Source organism: Melospiza georgiana, chromosome 6, assembly GCF_028018845.1.
Source record: "Melospiza georgiana isolate bMelGeo1 chromosome 6, bMelGeo1.pri, whole genome shotgun sequence".
Taxonomy (NCBI): Eukaryota; Metazoa; Chordata; class Aves; order Passeriformes; family Passerellidae; genus Melospiza; species Melospiza georgiana.
In genome coordinates this window covers 1,960,054-1,982,617 of record NC_080435.1, presented here as the reverse complement: position 1 = coordinate 1,982,617, position 22,564 = coordinate 1,960,054, and the positions used below count along the sequence as shown (strand labels likewise).

Here is a 22,564-nt window from a genome sequence, read left to right as displayed (position 1 = left end):
AAAATAAGGGTTTAATCTAGAACACTTCCATAAACAAAAACATTTCAAATAAATTGAAAGATACATCCTTGTTACCACCTGTGTACATCCAGGGGTTCCAGTCACTGCACCCCACTGCACTGATGCCTGTGTATAACACAGGAGAAAAAGAAGCAAGGCACTTGGCTCTTCACCGTGTGTTTCGGTGGAGTGAAGATCAGACCCTCCTGTCCCTGTTACTTTGTACCTCAGTGGCAATCAGCTTGCTCCAAAGTAACTGAAGCCCATCCATATTAAATTACTAACTCTTTTACAAAATATTTACGTCTGGTTTGAATCACAAACCAAACTCAGCTGTTTTGAGGAAAAACCTAAATCTAAAAAATTTTTGAAAAAATAATGAAGTGGACAGTCCTGGATCTTAAAACAGGAACTCAGGAGTTCTTGTTTTTCCTACTGGTGCTAGTAGCTTGTTAAAGGTTTTTCCCAAGCTAAATGATCCTATGATTAATAAAAATAAATGGAATTTTAAAAATCATGCATATTGGCATTAAAACCACCCCATGGGATCCTTTGGCTTGTCTGATTCAAAGCAAGCACAGAGCACTGACATGTCTAATCTTCCCTGCCTGTTCCTGCCTTGTAGTCTTTCTCTATACAGGGATTCCTTGCAGATGGTAAACAAACCATCCAAGAAAATCTGATGAAAATAACTCTGTCTCCTCAACACAAATAAATCCACTCCTGACGCTTGGCCCTGTTGGGTGAAAGGTGCTGCAGCACCTACAGCTTTTTCAATTTGCAACTGGCCTGGGTTAGCTGCCATGTAGTGCAAGCTATGGTGTACAGCTCAAATGAAGCATTATTCTCCTCTTTGCCTTTAGTCCTTCTGTGGGCCATCTCTCGGAAGCTTGCAAGGATTTAATTCTCTCGTTTCCTCGTGGCTGAAGGATGCCAGAGCACTCCTTTCATCTGCACTGTAGGTCTGATTCTCTATATACACATGCACAGCTTCCATGCAGCCATGTCTGCTGCCCCTCATGGCATAACCAGAGCTCTCAGGCAATGCAATGTCTTCACTTGTCAAGCTGATTTCACCTCTGTGGGAATGCATTTCCCTGCTGTTAGGTACTCTGCCATGGCTGCACCTTCACTGGGCAGGGGGGCATGTCCATACTTCAAAGGCCTGTCACCCTGAGATGCATGAGTCCTGGGAAATCAGCTCCTAGGTGGCCCTGCCTGAGCAGGTAGACTGGACCAGATGATGTCCAAAGGTCCCTTCCAGCCTCATCCCTTTTATGATTCTGTAAACCATTTTAAGGTGCTTCATCAATTTCTTCCTTTAAGTTCCCCAGATTGTGATCACTTTAATTTATGTGAGTCCATGTGCTGAGCTGCAGATCCTGTTGCTGTGGCCTGTCTTGCCATTAGTATTTTCATGATGGAGCATAAAGGTTTCAGGTGGGCATTTTCCTGACACTGTTCATTTCTCCTCTCCTCCTTCCTCTCCCCCCTGTAACCCAAAGCCCAAGCCTAGTCCACCAAGACAATTATTTCCCTTTTTATTTTGGCACTCTTTGAAAAAAAAAACAGAAGAGAGCTCTGGAGATCACCTGACTTTAGTTGCTTCTCAGATCTGACTGCTCAGGGAATTGTTCAGGTAAATTTTGGATTTGCAGGAGTGGAGATTCCACCATCTCTCTGGGGCTGAGTTGCAGTGTTTGTTATGCTCCTGAACTTGCTGTTCCTTTGTGCTCAGCTGGAATTTCCCTTGCTGTGACTTGTGACTGCTGATTGCTGAGTACCCACTGCTGCATGCCTCTGAGGAGAGTCTGTCCCTGGCCACTTGGTATTCCTTTGAAGAATGGGAAACTGTTGGGGTCCACTCTGTCCCTTCCCTTTCTCCTGGCTAAACAAAAGCAGTTCTCTTACGTTTTCCCTGCAGGGCACAGGCCTTCAGCTGCAGCAGCCCTCTTGTCTGCTCTGTCCAACTTGTTAATACCACTCTTGTACTGGGGGACCCAAGCCAGACACAATACCCCAGGTGTGGCTTCAAAAATGCCAAATAAGGGAAACAATCATTTGTCTTGTCCTCCTGTTTACACCCTTGTCAGTGCATCAAGTATATTGCTTTCTGAGAGCAGTGACACTTGACATTTCCTGCACAATTGGTCATTGAGTCTTACAGGACACACAGACTGTTCCTCTGCAAATAATTTTGGAAGCAGGTTTGAAGGGTCTCACAGACACTCCATTCCTGCCATGTACATAACATGTTTTTGCTGTCCTGTGTGCCTCATGCAGGATATCTGAAATCTGTCACTTTGGGACACTGTCACTGTTAGTTTATGATATGTGGGAAAAGAAGAAAAAAAAATATGGTCATTAATTCAAGATACTGACTTTTCCAGGTGTTGTAATTGCAATTCTGTTTTTAGTCATGTGTCCTTGGCAAACTAGTTGCTGCTTTAACAACACAATTTGGTAATAAATAGTAACAATTGGCAATATTTCTATACAAATGAGACTTTTTTTTTCCATGTAGCATTTCTTTAACAAAACATATTAGAGGTGCTTTCTTTCTAATTGCTGGGATGTTTCCTATATAAACCCTAATCCTTGAAGTTTTGGCACAGCAGCTCAGCCTGCTGTGGGCTAACATTTTATGAGCAGTCAAATGAAAGGGGAAGCACATATTCCTGGCACCGTCAGGTCAGCTTGGAAGGTAAATTGCCTAAGTGCTTGAACATGTTGGCTTGCAGAAATAACTTTCTGGCTTGGAAAGTATGGGTTTATGAGTGATTCTAAACTAGTGTGCACAAGCTTTTAAAGGAGCTTTTGTTTGATCAGCCCTTCTTACCTGTCAGAAAACGAGCAGAATTGCATTCATAAGTGCTTACTCACATCCTGCACTCTTAAAGATGAGGGGGAAAAGAATGGTTGGATTATGATAGCAGGAAACCAGAGAAAGGATTTTAGTGGTTCGTTATTGCATTTTTTGTGATAGGAAACATCCAAACAATGCACTAGTGTAATTAGCTTTGCAAACAGAATATGTGCAAATTGATAGCCATTTTTTCTCTGATAGTGTATATTTTGTGATTGTTTGCTTCCGAGTCCTGTGCTATTCCAGAATTTGTCTCTTCACTGCTTGGTGTTACTTTGCCTGATGATTTTATGTTTCCCCGGAGAATGAAAGGCAGAAACCAGTTATATTTGAGCCAAGCAAAACAGACTTTGTCTCCCATCAAAGGTTAGAAAAGGGACAAACTGGGTCTATTTCTTTATTATATTTTTCTCCCTTTCCCCTTACCTAATAATAATAAAATGAAAAACCCAGCTTCTTGGCTGTATTGATTAAACTGCAGCCTAACATTAGTGGAGAAATAGAGATTTATTTACACGGTCTACACCAGTATAACTGGAATTGGAATCTGCCATTGGTTCCACTGTGTGTCATTTAATCTCTAATTTGGGAGAGAAATAAACTGTACTCCCTCTCATTTATGGGAGAATAAGTGTTTGGAGACAAGGCACAGTTTGTGGCCTCTCAGAGCTGAGAGGCGTAAGCTTTTTGCCACGTCAAATGTCACCTGTCATTCCAGTGCCTGCTTGTAGTATATTAAGCTACTTTAAATTGCATATTGCCTAAAGTTCTGCACAATAAAGACATTGTTAATCATTTGTGTATTGCCAAAAAAGGGCAGCCTTCCATCTCTTCAGAGTAACTATGACCAGGAAAAAAATAAATAGTGTGATAAATGGGGCGGAGGGCCACGGCTTTAAACCACTTGAGTCTTGCTGACAGTGAATGTTTAGCTTTGTTTTTTGTTTGGTGTTCAAGATTGTTTTCAGTGACTGAGTTTTGATTGTCTTGGTAGACATGTCTGGATTAATGAGTAATGGACATGCTTGTGTGTAATGGAAATGGCAGCTCTCTTCTTAGGTAGGTGTTTGATGGAGTTTTCCTTGGTAGTTCAGGAGATGAGGAAAAAAACTATGAAAGGCTTCAAAAAAAGACCAGAGTTGCAGGTTGAAAAAATAGATGGTGTGATCTGGACATAGACATGCTTATATTAAAGCTAACCAAAATTCATAGCATTATTTAGCAAAGCAAACATACACTTTGGGCAGTAGGTATTAGATATAAGAAGTATGCTTTTCAATTTTGGTCAATTTATGCAGACAACATCTTTATGCTGGTACTTCATCCCCATTTAAATGTAAACTGATCAATGAGGTGCAAAGAATTATGCAAATTATTCTTTTTTCTCACTTTTGGTTTAGAGGAAGTAGATCAAGTGTAAAATAGCATCATTTAGGTGATACTTTGTTGTAAACTGCTTTTATTTTTATTCTTAACAGTACATCCTTTCGGGCTCTGATGACTTCAATTTGTATATGTGGAGAATTCCTCCAGATCCAGAAGCAGGTAAGTGTTGATGTTGTTTTAGATGAGGAAGGAAGAGTGGAGGGGCAGGTGTCTGACAAATACTAAACTGGTATTTCAAAATAATTGCTGTTCTCACATTGTGAATCTAGAGCAACTCTGAGGAAAGCTGGATAGGGAGAGTTTACAAATGCCTGATCCAATGTCTGGATAACAGTGGTCAATGCCATTTGAATGTTTTCTCATAACGATTTTCTGTTTTTTTCCCTTCTCATGTAATGATCATTCCTCCCATAATAAAGCTTACAGCATAAAATGGTGCTGGGTCCACAGGGTGCTCCTAACAGCTCCAGTGCATTGACCTCTTCTCCCCTCTCATTCCTCTTATACCAAAATCTTCCCACTGATTTCTAATGCAGAGGAATCATGCTTTTTTCCTTTCTGGGTGGAGGAGCACTATCAGCTGGTGGAAAGGGCCACTTTTGACTAAGTTCTGACCCATTTCCATGCTGGGGCAGACATGGTAAGCAAACAGCAGCAGCACAGCTCTGTATGGAAGTACAGGAGGGGGATGTTAAAGGAAAGCCAGGGTGTGGGGGCAGTATAACAATCCCATTGTGAGTGCCACTGTTGGTCAGTGTCTCATTTGATGTGGTCTGCTTAGGTGTAGGGTTTGGCAATATGGCATTCTAAGCCATACAACATCAGCATCTTTCTTCTGTTGAATCACTGCACTTCTAAAAGGGTGTTAAGTTTTAATTGAAAGAGTCAAGACTTTCAAAACTGCACTAGTGTTTTCATTTTTAGTGGCTCTGACTCTTTAAACTGTACATTTTAGTGATATTAAGTACAGCTGAGGGCTATCCTGTGGTCTCAGATGCTTTAGCAATAGTGAGAGAAAATTACAAGCTATGTTAGAGGTAAGATGAAAATATTTTGTTTCGTTTTCAAAGGTTGTTATTAACAGCTGTATAATCCACAGCTGAGAGGATTAATAGCCTTCGGTTAATGGTAGGGTTTTGAGGAAAATGACATTCTAATTTTGGGGTTTTTGCTTAGTTAATCAACATTTCATGTTGCCGTCCACTAACCCTGAAAATGATCCTGCTAAATACCAGTAGCTTGGCCTTCTATCTTTGCATAGAGTTTATGGAGGTATCTCCCTGCTTTTCTCTTTATTTGTGTCATTTTCTTGTACATTTGACACTGATTTACTACTACTTAGGGATTTTTTGCCTTAGTTAAAACAAAGATAATATACATTAAAATTAGTTATTTATTTGTAAGTTTTATTGTGTGGACTGTAGAATTATATTTTCTGCATATATCACCATACTATCCTGACTTCCTTTGTAAAATCTGGATTTGAGATTTTCTGTTTATATGGCTGTGATGCTCTTGAAAACTTTTTTCCCAGGCATCTGCACTCAACAACTTTTTATCTGGGGCTTTTGCACAAGGATGATAGCTATTATTTGTTGCATCTGTAAGCAAAATAATTATTAAGTAAAATAATCTGTTTCAGAGTAGTTGTTAAGGATGTCCCTCTGTGAAAAGATATATGCTTGCAAAAATAGTTGCTATTTACAAATAGGCGATGCATTTTTATCAAACAAATTTACAATTTAATTTGTGATTTACCACACAATAATGTCATATCTGTTTTGGTCAGGTTTCTTGTCTCTGGTTCTTGTAACTTCAGGAAGGGTGTCAGTACACTTGCAACATTTCAGTTACAAAATTAATTACTTAATATCAATTGCCCTCAGTGGTTGCCTAACGAATCAGAAGATCCAAGAGTAGGAATGTGTATGTCTTAATGCCTTGTAACTTGAGCAGTTCTCTTTTTGAAATATTTTAGCAAAACTCACAAGCTTGGTTTTGTTAGACCAGAGGTCTGCTTCTGTGGCAAATAAATAATTGGGCATCCAGATCACCTATGATAGGCTTATTGAAGCTTTTCTTTTCTTCATTCAGCTCTTCTTGATGGGTTGTGCCCATTTTGAATGTGACAAAATGCCCTTTCTTAAATCTTATCCTGCTGTTCAGAATAATTGCCAGAGAGAGATGTTGCTGTGCTTCCTTCTTGGAGAAATAGTCTTGCCATAGGGATGTAGAGACATAGGAAAATGTTTGCATTGGTGGAAAACTCCTTGTTCTTACGCTCTAGCTAAAATAAGAGTGCCTTTGGGTTTGTGATCTGAGAGAGTGGAATGTGGTCTTTCACTTAAAATAGTGTGCAAAGTAGACAGGATGATGTAATGTCCTGTACTGTTGGTTGGTATTTTAAATAAAAATATCTCTCTAACTGATTTCTGCCTTCCGGTTGAACTTGGACATTGTGTTGCTATAAATAGTTATGATACAACTCCCTTAAATTGTATCAGTTATTTGAAAATAGGGAAGTTGTTTTTCAAGCTTGTATCTTTTTTAACAGCTGCATCCTCAACAACAGCTCTGAAATTATTTTGTTATAGATGCACCAAGCACTGAATATCCAATGGTTAGCAACATTAGTGAACAAAAGATGAAGAAAGGTGTGAAGGAACATAGCAGTCACTTGCAAATATATTTGAAGTTGGAGAAATGTGGTTGCCTGTACTGGTATTTTGCCAGGAGAACAGAACAAATTCTGCTGGGTTTTTTTCAGATAGTCATAGTTTAGAAGTGTCCTTCCAGTAGGTTGCTTTAAATCATTCCCACAATCAGCTGGAATCTGCAAGCGGTTTTGTTTCGTCCAATAATTAGGCAGGATTTTTGCCCCCTTTGGGGCAGAGAGATGTGTGAAAAAAGTTATTTCCTAAATTGCTTAGGAAGCCACTCTGTTGAAGAATTTTACTCACTGTGTCCCTCTATAGTCTTAGATTACTCTGAATAGGCTGGGATTTCCTATGCCAGAAGGTTGGTTGCTTTTTTACCACCTTTTGTAGTTTCTTAAAGATGGAATAGTTTGCTCATTTTCCCACTTTCATCTCTATCCAAGTACTATGCAGCTTTCCACTGTGCTTTAGAAGTAATTGCCAAATGTTTAATAAATTTTTCTAGCCAGTTTCTTCTTTAAAGTAATCCATGGAACTATCACAGTTTTTTTCAGAGGCAGCTTCTAGCAAAGCTAATATATTAAGTTTGGCAGAAGAAAAGCAGTCCTGAGTTTCCACAGCCTTTACTTGACTCCAATGCAAGCTGGAAGTGAGAAGAGACGTCAGTCCTACATGACTTGTCCAGGAAGCCAGTTAACATATGAGCACTTAAGATGCTCTTAAACCTAAACATGGTCTATTAGCTGGTAAAGAACCCCTGTTCAAGACAGAACCTGACAAGTCTTGTGGAGTAACAGAGGGCTTAGTAGACTAAAAGTTTTCAAAATGGAATTTACATTCCTCGCTCACTACTCTGAATCATCCATGCAACTTTGCTTTTGGAATATTGCTCAAAGCTGCTGTGTGAGGCTTATGGTATTATTTGTGATTGAGAAGACAGCTGGGGATCCTTCAGTTCATGTGAGCAAGCTGTCACCAGGTTCTGCAAAACTTTACTAAACCAGAACAGCAAACTGCATTTCAAAACTTCTTTTCAATTCTGCCTTTGACTGTAACTGCAAGCAAGAAAGGGCTGGTCATTGTGGTCCAGTTACTAAACTAATTGCACAAATTTCCAGCAGAACTGAGGCAATTTTTCTTCTTTTTTTTCCTCCTCCTTGGTCTTTGTAAATGCTGGCACTTCTTTGAGCTTGAAGAATACAGGAACAGCTCTTTTCAGAATATTTGAACAGGGCTATCTCATTGGAAACAGCTTGTAGTTTAAATTCTCAAAGTTCTGGGCTGATAAATGAAGATGAATAAAAAATCATTAAGGGTTTCTTAATGTCTTTAGCTATTTTGGAGATATTTTATATCTGGGTATATATGCATACCACTTAATTGGGGCAGGGGAAAGCCATCTGACCCAGTGGGGAGCATGCTCTGGAAGGTTTATGTTTTTTAAAAAGAATATTTTTCTGAGGTGTGGTCTTGGGATATAAACTGTTTTACATTTAGAACTGTAGTTTGTCTCTTTCTTCAGGTCAGTCAGTGTTGACCAAATGGTGCTATGGAACAGTTGTTAGATTAACACAGCAAGTAAGTGCTGGGTAATTGTAGAAAAGGTTTTGTGTTCAGGGGAATTGGGACTGGTTTCTGTGGCGTTTGGACTGTAATAATACCACGGCCCTGTGGAATCTATCACCAGGTGGCCAAGTGGCACCTATCAGAAAACAAGGCACTGTTGGGTGCTTTGTAGTGCTGTAGACCAGTGAAAGAAGATTCAGCATCCAGGAGTGTTTCTGTGATCAGCCTTAGTATGTTAAATGTCTAATTCAGGAATAGAAAGCTGAAGACAACACTGAGCACTGGGAGAGGCTGGAGAAGCTTTAGTTCCTAGCAACTGGCCATCTCATTGTACCAAAGCTCCTTTCTCTTGTTGTATTGAAAATGTTTGCTGCCAGCAGTGCAAAGAAATGCACAGCCAGGCAGTTCACAAAAAAAACCCCCAAACCTAAACACAAAAAAGCAAACAACCCCCCCCCCCCCAGTAGACAGCTAATGGTTGTGAGATAATTTCACTTACTTTATATCTGTTACACTCAGAAAGCATAGTTGTTGGTGCTCATTTGCATGGTTCCAATAAAATTGTGAAACCTGTTGCAACCTATGCCATTTAGTACAGAAAAAAAGCAGTGTCTCTTAGACCAGGAGAGGGGGAACAGAGTGAGAAGGTGTGCTAAAGTTTATTTCTATAGTAATTTTTCTTAGCTTTCATATTGTTGTTTCAGCTATACTAGTGATTACAATAGTGGGAGGGTTGGGATAGATAAGGTGTATGGCAGATATTTAGAACCAAAAAAAGAAGGGAGAAAATATGCATCCAAAATAGCCACTACCACTACAATTTTATGCATAGTCTTTACATGTTTAAATATTACTTTTCTCTTTGGCTTTTGGAACCTCCACAGAGATACAAGACCACTGTGGGGCTGGTTCTAGGCATAGGCCAGGCAAAGGAGTTGATTGCCTGGAAGAGCAAGAACAAGAGTTATCTGAGGCAGAGGCTGCTACCAGCTGACTGCTCCCTGTGCTTTCACTAAAGCTCTGCAAGGCCCTGCTGATCCTTTCACCTCACCTGGAAGCTGGAGGAGGGATTCACAGGTGTCAAAGGAAGCAGTCTGCAAATGGAGTTGAAACTGCTTTCTTATGAGGGGACACTTGGAGCTTCAATGTCTCCTTTTACCATGCTAGGAGAAGGGATCTTGGCCACCCCTTCCTGTTCTCACCCCATATTTAATGGGACCAAAATCAGCTTTGCTTGTGCTGCTGAGTAATCTTTAGTCAGTCTGGCTGCTGCCAGAGCTGGAGTCAATTCCTGGCCCCAGAAGAAGGGATGCTGCAGGACCCTGTGCTCTCAGGGAGAAAGTGCTTGTGTTAAATCTGGCTTCTCTGCAGATGGGTCTCTGAGGAGCAAAACCAACTACCTACATCCACTGTATGAAACAAATACAGGTGTGTGAGTGGCCAGAGAGGCTTTTAAGGTACCTGAACATAATCTGCTGCACTGAAGGCAGAGGCCCCATATGCTATGCACATTTGCTTGTATTGTGCTGTGCATTTGCTTTCCAAACGATGCTATCTCTCTTTGTTAATGCATTATGATCTCATAGGATTCAAATGCAAAGTAGTGGCCCATGTCTAAATGTACCCTGGATTATTACTAATGAAAACTAAATGAACTTTAAATGAGCTACTACTGTAGTGCCAAGTACTGCAGTGGAATGGTATGCTGTGGCACACTGGTAGCAGCTGCAAATATCTGGCTCTTCTCAGGAGTTTTCAGCACTTTGAGTAATTCACAAGGCTTGTATGAAGTTATGCTTTAGTTTGTGGAATGTCTTTCTACCTTATATGAACAAACAGTGGGATTTCTTTTCTAGTGTCCTAGATAGAAAAGGCTTCTGAATGAGGTCATTTAACTCCTCTGTTACAAAGCCAGTGGAGGATAGTTCCTTATCCCAACAAGTTCTCTGGCATTTTGACAGTTTTTTTTAATGTTTGGAACAATGCAGCTCCCATTACTTTGGAGACTGTTCTACATTCCTACAGGATTTCTGCACTAGAACACTTTTCTCAGTAATCTATCACTTTCACTTTTTCTTTAGCCTTCAAATCATTTATTCTGGCTTTTTCTAAACATTGCTTCTTGTTGTAAAACTCATGCAGAGGAAGTCAGATTAATGTCTCAATCTGTCACTCTCCTTTGTTACAATTTACTAGTTTTTTAAACTTATTGGGATGGGGATGTACCATTCAGCATGTTTGAAGTATGTCAAATCATTCACATCAGTATTTACAAAACCACATAATTAAGAAGTAGTTCATTAGCCTAACATTTAAAACATAAATTTATAAAGCAAACCAAGAAGAAATCACTTTGGCAACTTAGAAGACATCAACTACTTCAAAACATTGTATTATGCTTTCCTCTGTACAGGAGCCTGTAGAGAGGCCTTGTGTTGCAAAGGTGTTCTTGTCAAACATGTACAGGAAATCCATTTTAAAATGTGCACATTAGATTTAGCCTTTACTAAGTTATGTCTTTAAGCTGATCAGATATCATAGTAGGATATTATTTAAAGGACTTTTTGAGATTTTGCATTGCTCTTCTTTGAAACACTTATTTGCAGGGTATAAATTAAGGGTGATTTTCTTGACATTTCACTTTGAGTATCAAATAAAAGCAGACCAAAAAAACCCATTGACCAGCACAGCCACAACACTAAACTGCTCCTCAGGACTGTCTTAAAGCATGGCAATTTTTGGGTAGTATTGCAAAATCAGCTAGAACATATCCATCTCTTCCCTCCAGTACTTAGAGGTTATAAAATTATAAACCTTCTAAAATTGGTGTAGTCAGCCTCTGAGGACTTTAGGAGTTACATTTTTATATATTATTAATAACAGATATGTAAGCTAATGACTTCTGTTCGAACACTGCCTATACATGTTGGAGCTAGCTAAGAATATAAAAGCTGCCATGCTTAAAGAGTTGCAGAACTCATGCATGCTACTAAATTTAAAAGCAGCAAAAAAATAACACTCCTGTCCAATAAAAAAACCCCCAAAACTCAAAAATTTGAGTGGTTTTAGGATAGCAGAAGTCAATTCTGATGAAACAAACAATAAATAAAAGTACTATTTCAAAGGGAGACAGCAAAAGGAAATGGAATCCATTACATGGAAAAAAAGGAAGATATCATCAGGAATTTGAGCAGTTTATGGCTAGCCTCCACTTAATACACAGATGCACCTGTTGATTTTTTTTTTGCTAGCAGAGATGAGTAAACTTAACTCACACTCTGAGAAGGCTAAAGGCTTTATGGCTGCAGCTAAGCCTCTGCTGAGAGACATAGGGGATTCCAGACAAGTCTGAACACAGGCAGTTTCTGCCATGCAGATACTAAAGTAATTGTAGTGGTTTTGGTGAATGCCTCTCAAGTAAAACTATCTCATTAATATGATGACAGCTGTGGTAGGCTACTATAAAATAGAGGGCTGCTTTCAAGATGAGGATGTAGAAGAATTTGCATTAAGAGCTTATTTAAAGGTGTCACTTAAACACAAAGGAGTTGGTAGACTGAAATTGCATCAAGCAAGCGTTTGCCCAAAAATGAGGTTCTGGGACAGTTTGTTGGATTTGACACAAAGATTATCAGAGTATTGCTGGAATCAATACTTTCTGGTTTAAATTATTGACACCTCCCATAACACTGGTAAAATCTCACTGCTAAGATTTGTACCTCTCCTGGGGCAATTTCATGTAACTGGGCAGTTTTTTTAAAGAGCCTTGTGGGGAAGTTCACCTTCATTTTAGGAGGAGGGAAGTATGCTTTATTATGCTTTCTCTGAATTTACTGATAGCTGCTTAAAAGGAGTTCAGGGAACTTCAATGTTAAATCAGAAAGCTTTGGAGTTCTTTAATAGAATTATAAAACCATAGAATCACAGAATGGGTTGAGATGGAAGTGTCCAAAGGCAGGGATCTGTCTCTGGATTTTTAGGACTTGGATGACACCTCTTTTCTAGATCCTTATCATGGTTTGCTGTCCATGTTACACATCAGTCAGCTCTTCAGAGTGCAGTTACAGTGAATGAAAGGGATAGAACCTTTCTAAGAGGAGAGGGGCTGTAGACAAGGTCATTAGCTGCAGTTGTTTCCATCATTTGTGTGACCTAAAAAATGGAAGGTGATATGGAAATGGTTTTTTCTTTTTCATTTTTTTTTCCTTGAACCTTTTATCTTGCTCCTCTTCAAAGGTAAAGCAAGTTTTTGTTTAGGAAGTGTGAATTACAGGAGAACTCTGACTCTGTTTTAGAACACAAGTTGTTCAACGCAGGGCTTAAACCAGCAACTGTTTCCGCTGTAAAAGCTCCTGTTGGGGTCAAAGGAAGATAGAAAACATTTTCAACAAGAGGAACATAAAGTTGGTTTAATGTAAAGATGACTGTAAGTAGCACAGAAGCTAGTGAAATTATTTTAATTTTCTGTAAGGTGCACTTACACCATATTAAGTTTTGAATAGCGAGTTGATTTTCATCTGAAGCAATTGTCAGTTTTTACTTCCCAGCATGTAAAAGTTTTGTTTTCTTGCACTGAAAATGTTAAGTCATAGCATGTTGATGATACTTGTTTATTCAAATACACAGCTGTGCTGTCTAGCAAATTTGTAGTTTTAATTGTGTGGATCAATGAATATAAAAAAAATACTGTGTGACTGTTTCTTGCTTTAGTGCATAGACCTAGTAAGAGTCAATGACCAAGCAGAAAAGTTAATTGGCTTCTGTTTTGAGTTTTACCACTAGCACAAAAGCATTCCACGTTGGCTAATTCACTGCCTTGTGACAAAGAATGATATAACCCACTGCTCAGATGTGTTATTTCAGGTCTTTCCTACTCATCAGACTAGAGTCAACTGTGACAGTAATAAATTGCTGATTTAAAAAATAAATTTAAGAAATAGTATTGCTGTTAAAAGTAAACCTTTTTATTTGTCTCTGCTTTAGATTTACAAACTGTCTGTGTCATGCCTTAGGTTTCACTGGTGATTTCATTATGTGTGTTGTTCTCATTCGCATATTTGTCATATTAGGTTAAAACCTTCATTGTTTGTTTAAATGAATCAAAGCAAGCCTCTAAGTCCTAATTTGCAGGAAGGATGCTTTTCATCAAACTTGCAACTTCTCATAGGGGCATTGCTCATAAAATTGGAATTCTGCAGCCAACACAGGCCTTAAAATACTGCAAAAAAAGCTGAAATGCATTGTCAAATATAATAAGACTTTAAATGACTATGACTGAAAGTAATATGAAGATTTAATTCCTCATGTCCACATGTGCTTGTTTTCCCCTAGGTGGCATTGGCAGGGTTGTCAACGGTGCTTTCATGGTATTGAAAGGTCATCGGTCAATTGTAAACCAAGTGAGGTTTAATCCTCACACCTACATGATCTGTTCTTCTGGTGTTGAAAAGATTATAAAGGTAAGATCAGTTACCAGAAAAAATGTTCTTTTAATATTTCAGGAAAAAATGCTTTGTTTTGCTCAGCATCATTTTTGGTCCACACCCACTCTGTCCTCTCTTATTGTTTTACAAAATGTTTTGTCTTGTTTGCTCGGGTGAGTTTGGTTACACTTCTAATGTGATTTCCTACAACTTGTGATATTTTGGTCTAAAATTTAATAAAAGTACCTCCAAAGAGATGAACCTTAGCCTAGACTGACCTGGCTGAATAATGGCTCAGAAGGCCTTCAATATCTTTTGTATGTATTTGTGCATTGAATCAATTGAACATACCTTTTCTGTGACTTCCAGAGGAAGAACACTTAATACCCTGCACAACATCTTTCTGAATCCTTTAACAATGTACAGTACTTTTAGAAAGTTTTTACCTTTTTCTGTGGAACTGAAAGAGATAAGAAATTTTGTTAGGTTCTGAAATTTTCTTTCCTTAAGGAAAGACAGTCAATATTGTGGGAGCAAGGTAAAACCAGTTTTGTTATTTGAGGGTTGGGAAGGCAAAGGATTATGCTACAGTAATGTGATTTGCATTCTGCTGCCATAGATGTTTTGCTATAATTTAGGTCTACCAACAGTGTAGAAAAAACCACAACCATTTAATTTTGAAGTAGGATAAAAAGAACTGCTGTTGATCCTGACTATTTGTTGAATGACTTCATGAAAGTCTTACCTGTATATGGCTATAAATAATGTTGTTAGAATACTGTAAATGCTTTTGTCAGGTACAAGCTGACAGCATGAACTTGTCCTGCAAAGGAGTGTTTTAGTGATGTGCAAGTTATGGACCAGAACTGACCCAAATCCTGGGACCATGGCTCAATACCCCGCTGCATTGCTTGTATTACAGCTAGTGTCAGCATTTGGATTCTGACTTTCAGTTCAGCTTTTTCCTTCTCTTCTGTCCTCCCCTGGCACTGCAGTCCTTTTCTCTTCATCTCTGCTGCCTGCCTGACAGGTTTGATCACAAATATATTAAATACAGGCTTTGAACAAAAGTGCATTGAACAGTCTTAGCAGCTCAGTGATTTTTCAATTTCCAAGCAGTCAAACAGCCACTGTTTTAACAACAGTTTTGCCAGAGGCATTTCTCTTTTTTTGCTTTGGGAACTTGATTCATGCAGCCTGAATTCTCCCTTTTGGATTCTAGATCTGCTGACCCTTCACCCTGTGAATCCTTCCTGCATGAGTGTGCTTAGACTGTTGGATTAGCATTGGTATAAACATCCCCTGTGTTGCTTTTGTGTACTTCTGCTAGGGTTTTGGCAGGGCATTTTTTTTGCCTAGTGATTAAAAGGTTAGTTTGATTAAGGCTGCAGTCACAGGTTGTGCAACTCTTTCAAAGACACCTCTGCTTGAGTGCTTCCTTAGAAGAGAACTCCTGTGGTGTCAATTTGTGTGCAGTAGAACTTGGGCAGCTGCTTTGAAGGAACTGAATTCCCCAGACATTTCAAGCTAGAAACAAATTAAGGGAAAGGTGTTTAATGTATTAAGTTTATTGGCCAGCCAGAACTTCTTACCCTTTTTTTGTGTGTCCTTTTGTCTCAGCTTGTAATGTGCCTTGTTTGGGGCTCAGGTTGTTGCAGTGCTCATCTCTTCACTCTCTAAAGGTGATTTCACTCTCTAAAGATACTGCTTCAGTGCACAGCAGTTTGCAGGTGACTGTATAAAGGTGGTTTCTTCTTCATTCCAGCCACTTCTGTGGGTAGGTTGGAGATGAGTAACTGCCACTGGCAGAAGGGCAAGACAGGAAAAACAGCACCAGGGGGGCCAATTATTGCATTAAAAACTGCTGGGAACACAAGTTTTTCTTTTGCATGGCTATCTTTCTTTCCCCTATATAAGTGCTTGATGTGCTTGCTCAGAGAAATTGAGGTGACAGGAGAAGGAACCATAAATAAAAATCATAGTTAATTTTTTATGTTTTCTTATTTTATTCCTTTTTATTTGTTTCAATCACTTGCTTAAAAAGTGTCCCTCATTTTATTATCCCTCAAGTACCTTCTAAAACCCTTTCTGGAATTAAATCACAGAAGATAACTTCACTGTGGTTGGTTGCAATTGTAGAAACCATTGTAGAGACATGATGATGTGCTAAAAATGTGGGTGCAAGTAGTTGTTTGCCTGAGCTCTTAATTTTTAGAGTAGCTGGCCTAAATTTAGTACTTCAAGAAGAGAGGAACTGATAGCAGCACCATCAAGCTATTCAATAATTACATGAGCTTCTATCAACACATTTGCTATTTTAATGCTGATTGCAAATGAGATACAAATTCATCTCAGGCCTACAGAAAAGAGTAGTATTGACAAAGATGATTTTGATGTTTGTGGTTATGGTTTGTTTGCTTTAGTTTTATTTTGTTGTAAAGCACCCTCAATAATACAATTCAGTAATTTGATGGTTTGGGGTTTGATTTCTGCTGGGACACAACAGTCTCATCAACAGAAGATATTTGGAGCCCTGACTCCAGCCAGTGTGTGGTGGACACATCAACCCAGATGAACTGTTCATTGCCCTTCATTCACTAAACTTCAGTAAAATTGTATGAAGAAGTACAGCTGCAAACTAAAATAATCATTTGCATCAAGCACTTAACCAAAAGGGCTAAAGCAATATTAAACAGAAAAATACCACTTTCCCCTCAGTTAAGTGTGCAAGACATTGGGATGTGCTGGCAGGAAAACAGATTGCATTGCAGAAGAAATAAATGTGACATTCCCCCTGATGTGTTGGGCTTAGAGGAGGGCTATGGGGAATTATGCAGTTAGGAGACAGTTCCAGGAAAGATAAAAATAGATTAAATACATAACAATTTTCAGAAAAAAAAATTCTGATTTGTATTGAAAATGGAATATTGTGTAACAGAGCACAACTGTTGTGGGTCCCATTTGTTTAAAAATTGTAAGTGTGTTGAAGATAAAGTCTATTTGCACACGTTGCTATGGTGACAGATTAATGTCATTGTGACTATCTGCCTCTGCCTAATCAGATAATCTAATATAAGTGGTTTTAATTATTCTCACGCTACAGGCATAACTACTTTTTTGTTTTAAAATTTGGGGGTTTGCCACCCTGGAATACAAGTAATTCAAAGATGCTGTCAGTAGATATCTATTGAAGTAGAGAAGCAGTTTTATATTCTCATTTTCTGTTATTGTTCCTATTTTTATCTCTGTACTCAGGTCATCAGTGAGTAATATTCATCTCCTTAATCTTCTGACAGAGAAAGAACTTCTTAATATATTGTTGCTTTAGAGGGTTGATTTGCCAACTTATTTTCTCCAGTTTGATCACATTGTTCCTCAACATGGCATCAGTCAGAGGATGAGAAAAAGGCAAAGGCATTCCATTTACAAAGAAGCCCATTTCAGATGCCACAGAGAGCACTGGATCAGTTGATAGCAATTTAAAGACTTCCCCTTCTGCCAAGGATAGATTCCTAGTCTGATTTCTTTCTGTGACTCCGGCAGGCCTTCACACTCCCTCATAACAAAATATCTAAAATGCAGGGATATCATTCTCCAGAGACAACTGATCCCATACAAACAAGGTATTCATCCTGAATTCCCTTGACTTCTCTTTATTACTTACTTCTCTGTGAACAAATCTCTCTTGGAAGGGAAAGCCTCACTGTGGACTCTTTGTAGCTGTTTTTTTCTATGTTTTATACTGCTCTGGTCTTGCTGATGCTTGCAGGGAGAGCAGAAAGATGGGGTGGTGCTACCAAGGATGAAGACTATCTCTGTGCATGCTTTTATGTACCTTTTTAGATTAATTTCATGACAAACAGACCTTTCTCAGAGAGACTTCAGAGCAGACTACCTCTCCTCCACTTACATTGGTTCATACCAGATCCAAGCATTTTCTAATTCTCTTGCTTAAAAAATAAAAAAAAGCCTTTCTAAAGCCTAGTGATCAGTCTAACACTGCTAAGATTATTTGAGGAAGGGGAAAGCCAGCCTGCCTAAGTAAGTAGAGTTCTATTTTTCTATTAAAAAACATTATGTATCCACAAATCAATCTCTCTCATGGATTCATTGAGATAATGGTCTTTCCTATGTTGTCTTTAGGAAGTGGAGCCTGGGAAATTGAGGATGAAGAGTGATTCTTTCTGTTCTCTTGAGTAGTTCAAAATAGTTTGGTTGCTGAAATTCTGTATATAGTAGGCTTAGACTGGGTTTTGTTATCTTCATCCAAACATGATGCTTGTCCTTTGGGTTATGTGTCTAGTGAGTGCAGTGCTGGAACCAAGCAACAAAGAACTGTCTTCATTCTGGTTTCAAGTGTCATATTAAAGAACTGCACTGGGTGAAGTATTGCAAATAATAAAAAAGCAATTAAATACCAATAACAAATACACCTTGATGTTGAGATCTTCCTAGAAACAGCCTGATGTAACACAATATAAAGTTCCTTTCCCTTTGCTCTGAAAGGCAGCTTGATGATTGTCTGCAGAAGAAAGTATATCTACAGCTTTTTAATTTTTGAATAGTGTTTCTTTTATCAATCTAGCCAGATCATGTGTGGAAGCACTGTTAACCATAAATTACAGAGAATGCAAAGTAAAAGCTTTCAAATTTGGGAGATTTCCAGAAAAAAGTTTACTTGTTCATCTTAAATCCAGCTGTTCTGGACAAATAGTTGCAAGGTAATTTATTTCATTTTGCTTCAGTTATTAAAGGTGTATGGTTTTTTGGTACACTGTTGAAAATTTCAGTGAACACAGAGTAATTGGCATTGTTGTGGGCATTTCTTACGTTGCTTGTTGTGGTAGAATCAGGTTATGTTGCGTGTGATAATTAGGCATCTGTAAGATGAGTGCTCATTATGTCATTTATATGTGCAAACACTTTTTGTTAGCAGTTTTGTCTTTTGGACCAAAACTTAATTAATTTCTATTGGGAAAATTCTTAGATTTTTTTTTCCAAATACTATCCCAAAAGTCCAACCTGATATAGAGAGCTGGGATAGAATTTTTCCCCCGAGCTTGTTAGCATGATAAAACCAAAGCATGGCTGAGATCAGGTCTTTTATAAGCAGAACATTAAGGCATTGTTGTAGATAAGATACATACTGGCTCTGCTTACAGTAAGGCATTGTTCATTCCATGAACCATTGATCCAAAGTGATAGAGGTTGTCCATAGAATGTCATAATCACATTGCCCTCAAATCTGTGAGTAAATCTGACAAGGGTGAGGACATCCAACTATTATGTTTGCTATGGATTACCAGTTTTTTAGGGATATTGGTAGAACTTCTATTGGAGCTTTTTTTCCCCTTTTCCTCTCCATACCAGGAAAATTGACTGAAGGTCAGATGGACAGCATAGTCAAGACTGTTGCTGTTGATGCAATCAGTAGACTTCAAAAGTAGCTTTCAGTAAAACTCTTCAAACTCTTCACCTATTAAAAGTGCTGCTGTGTCTTCAGAGGATGTTGGAAGATTTCTTTTCTTTGTAACTGTTTCCTGAAGGGAGTAGTGCAGCTCTACTTTTCACCTCCATGCATTCAACTCCCTGCCTGCTGATCAGGTGGGATTGACTACGTAGCTGGATGAAATGTTACTCTACACCACTAGCACCAGCAACTCTAGTTTCCTGGGAAACAAGTGCCTTCATTAGTGCTAAGACTGTATTGTAGGCAACAAACTATTCTTACTGCTAGTGAGTAAGCATTCCTTATTACATAAAAATAGAGCCCTGCAATTTGGGAGAAATTATCACACAATGAATTACCAAAATTATGGATAATTTGCAGTGTGAGAGCTTTTATACTCTGTATGGGTGAAGTAAATGCAGAAAAACCACATTTGTGAAGGGGAAGAAAAAAAATCCTACAGCTCTGTAATACTTGTAAGTATGGTACAGAGGAATAAAAATTAATAAAAACAATCTGTGACCTGCAGTTATTCTGGGTATTTGAGCTACTGTTCCATTTCAAATGCTTATAACAGTTTATGAATTCAAATATATATGTTTGGTGTTTTTTTTTTTATTTTCTGTTACAGATCTGGAGTCCTTACAAGCAGCCTGACTGCACAGGGGACCTGGATGGTAGAATTGAGGATGACTCGCGTTGCCTCTACACTCATGAAGAGTACATCAGTCTTGTGTTGAACAGTGGAAGTGGTTTGTCCCATGATTATGCCAACCAATCAGTCCAGGAAGATCCACGGATGATGGCCTTCTTTGACTCCCTGGTGCGCCGGGAGATCGAGGGCTGGAGTTCTGACTCGGACAGCGACCTCAGCGAGAGCACAATTCTGCAGCTCCATGCAGGAGTGAGTGAACGCTCCGCTTACAGCGAGTCCGAGTCCTCCACCTCTCTGCATCACTCCCCACCACACGTGGCTGAAGAGTCTGAAGCAACTGCCTATAACTTACGGGCCTTAAGATCAACTGCGTCCCCCTCAGCCAGAGAAGACGTGGCTTCCCGTCAGCAGAGGCTCTCTGCACTGAGAAAGTATCAGGACAAACGTCTCCTGGCCCTTTCCAATGAGTCTGACTCTGATGACAATACCTGTGAGGCAGAACTAGATACAGACCTTTTCCCACGGCCACCATCTCCGAGTCCTGAGGAGAACGAATCCAGCAGCTCCAGCAGCAGCAGCAGTACAGAAGATGAAGAGGAGCTGAACGAAAGACGCACGTCGATGCGGCAGCGCAATGCGCTGAGGCGCCGGCAGAAGGTGCAAAAGGAGGAAAGGACTAGCACTAACACAGAGAGTGTAACCCCTTACATAGGTGAGGACATATATGATTACCCCCAGATCAAAGTAGATGATCTTTCTTCCTCTCCAGCTTCTTCACCAGAAAGGAATTCAGCCAACAAAGAAGTTCTTAAAGAAAGGACATCCCCTTGTTCAGACAGTGAATCAGTGGAGAGAAAGATTTACAAAGCTTACAAATGGCTCCATTATTCTTACATATCATATTCAGCTAGTAAAGATAGTGAATCCTCTAGAGGAGATGGAGAAAGTGATGAAGGGAAACCAGGAACTAGTGGAAGGCACAGTGCAACACGCTTGCTAACTAAGGAAGATGCTAGGAACTCAAGTTCAGTAGTTCCTCAGGGTTCCTCAACTCTTTCTGCTGAAAACCACAAGAGAGAAAATTTAAAAGAATGTGGTGGGATAGAAAATTCTAGTAATGGTCAAGCTCATGAATGTGACAATCAGCAGCGGATGGAGGGTCAAGAAAACACATCAGAAGACACGAGCAGTGGAGGTGTAGAGCATTCTTTTGAGACGAAAAAGCTCAATGGTAAAGCTAACTGCAAAGGGCTAAATAGCTGTACCGAAGAACCTTGCATTCAGACCACAGGACTTGTGGAACAGAAAAATAGTCAGAACTGTCAACCAGCACCAAGCCATCACTCACTGGTCCCTCCATTCTCCGCTGTTGCCATCTGTAGCATGTCAGGTCACTGCTCCAGAAACCAGACTGATGGCAGTGAGGAGAGGAGCTTAGACCCCTCCTGTGTTAACCACAATAATGGCCACTTGCATCTTCACCCTTCATGCTTCAACAACGGACAGAGTTTTGGAGAGCAGGAGTCTGTGACGCAAGGACTACAGATGCACTCAAATGCTGATAATGGCAACCTTGTACAGGTGGGTGTGACCTTGCACAGAGACTGCTGCCTGTCTGACATGGACTCCAACAGCTACAATGTGAGCACAAGAGAGGATACTGCTGACCCGCATCCTGCGGGCAGTGAGAGCACTCAATCTCTTGGAGGACTGAAAAGACACAGAGCGGAGTTGGAAGATGCAGATTCAGAGAGTTCATCCTTAGAAAAGAAGTTAAAAACATGATAAATGCAAATGTCTGTCATAGTGTGCACTCTCTCAGAAAGAAAAGGAAAAAGAAAGTATTAAAGGCACATAGAGCTTGGGTCTGAAACATTGCGTTTGATTCTCCATTCCATTCTTCAGTGGGTCTGTTTTAGATTGCCAGTGGTTCATGCTGTATAAAAATCCAACTTGCTCCTTAATGAGACTGAGTCTAGTGTACCCATACAAGGTTCTGTTTAAAGTAAATCCTTATTAAGATGGTTGACTGAATAATTCTTGTGTGAACATGTGTCATTTGTTCAGCCAGCCAACCAGGATAACTCCTTTAAAGCCTAATTGTTCTTCTGAAGAGGAAGTTTTCCATACTGACACTACATATTGCAGGCTGAAGAATGGTGGAATTAGATCACATTGCTGGTAGATCACACAATTAGGGTGTGTTTCTTATTGAGGAAAACAGGGAAGAAGTGTTTCTGGGCCCTTTATTCTGCTTCAGAAAGTAAAGAAATGCAACCATTAGGGAGGATATTTTCAGAACTGGATGGTATCTTCAGAGATGATACTTCATAAAGCACTTCTGATACAGTTCAGTGACATTTTTTTTATGCCAACAGAAAAGCTATAGGAAATGAGCCTCTTTCCAAAATCAACTTTAGACTGTTCCCATGGTGACATTCAATTTTGTGGGCTTTTTTAAAGAAAAGAGCTGAATAACAGAGTGTCATCACTATATAGAAGTATGACTGTTGGCAAGAGGCAGGTATTATGCTGTAGACCTCATTCTAACCAAGGACTTTT

General features: G+C 39.3%; 1 protein-coding gene across 2 annotated transcripts in view; it reads left to right on the top strand.

The window, feature by feature from the left end:
* DCAF5 (DDB1 and CUL4 associated factor 5) overlaps positions 1 to 22,039 on the top strand; it is a 68,261-nt gene extending 46,222 nt beyond the window's left edge. For both annotated transcript variants that reach the window (XM_058026003.1, XM_058026004.1), the window contains exons 7-9: positions 4,345 to 4,411; positions 13,807 to 13,934; positions 19,979 to 22,039. In XM_058026003.1, the coding sequence (XP_057881986.1) occupies positions 4,345 to 4,411; positions 13,807 to 13,934; positions 19,979 to 21,787 (2,004 nt within the window). In that variant the 3' untranslated portion in view covers positions 21,788 to 22,039. The remainder of the gene's footprint in view (positions 1 to 4,344; positions 4,412 to 13,806; positions 13,935 to 19,978) is intronic.
* Positions 22,040 to 22,564: the final 525 nt, after the last annotated feature.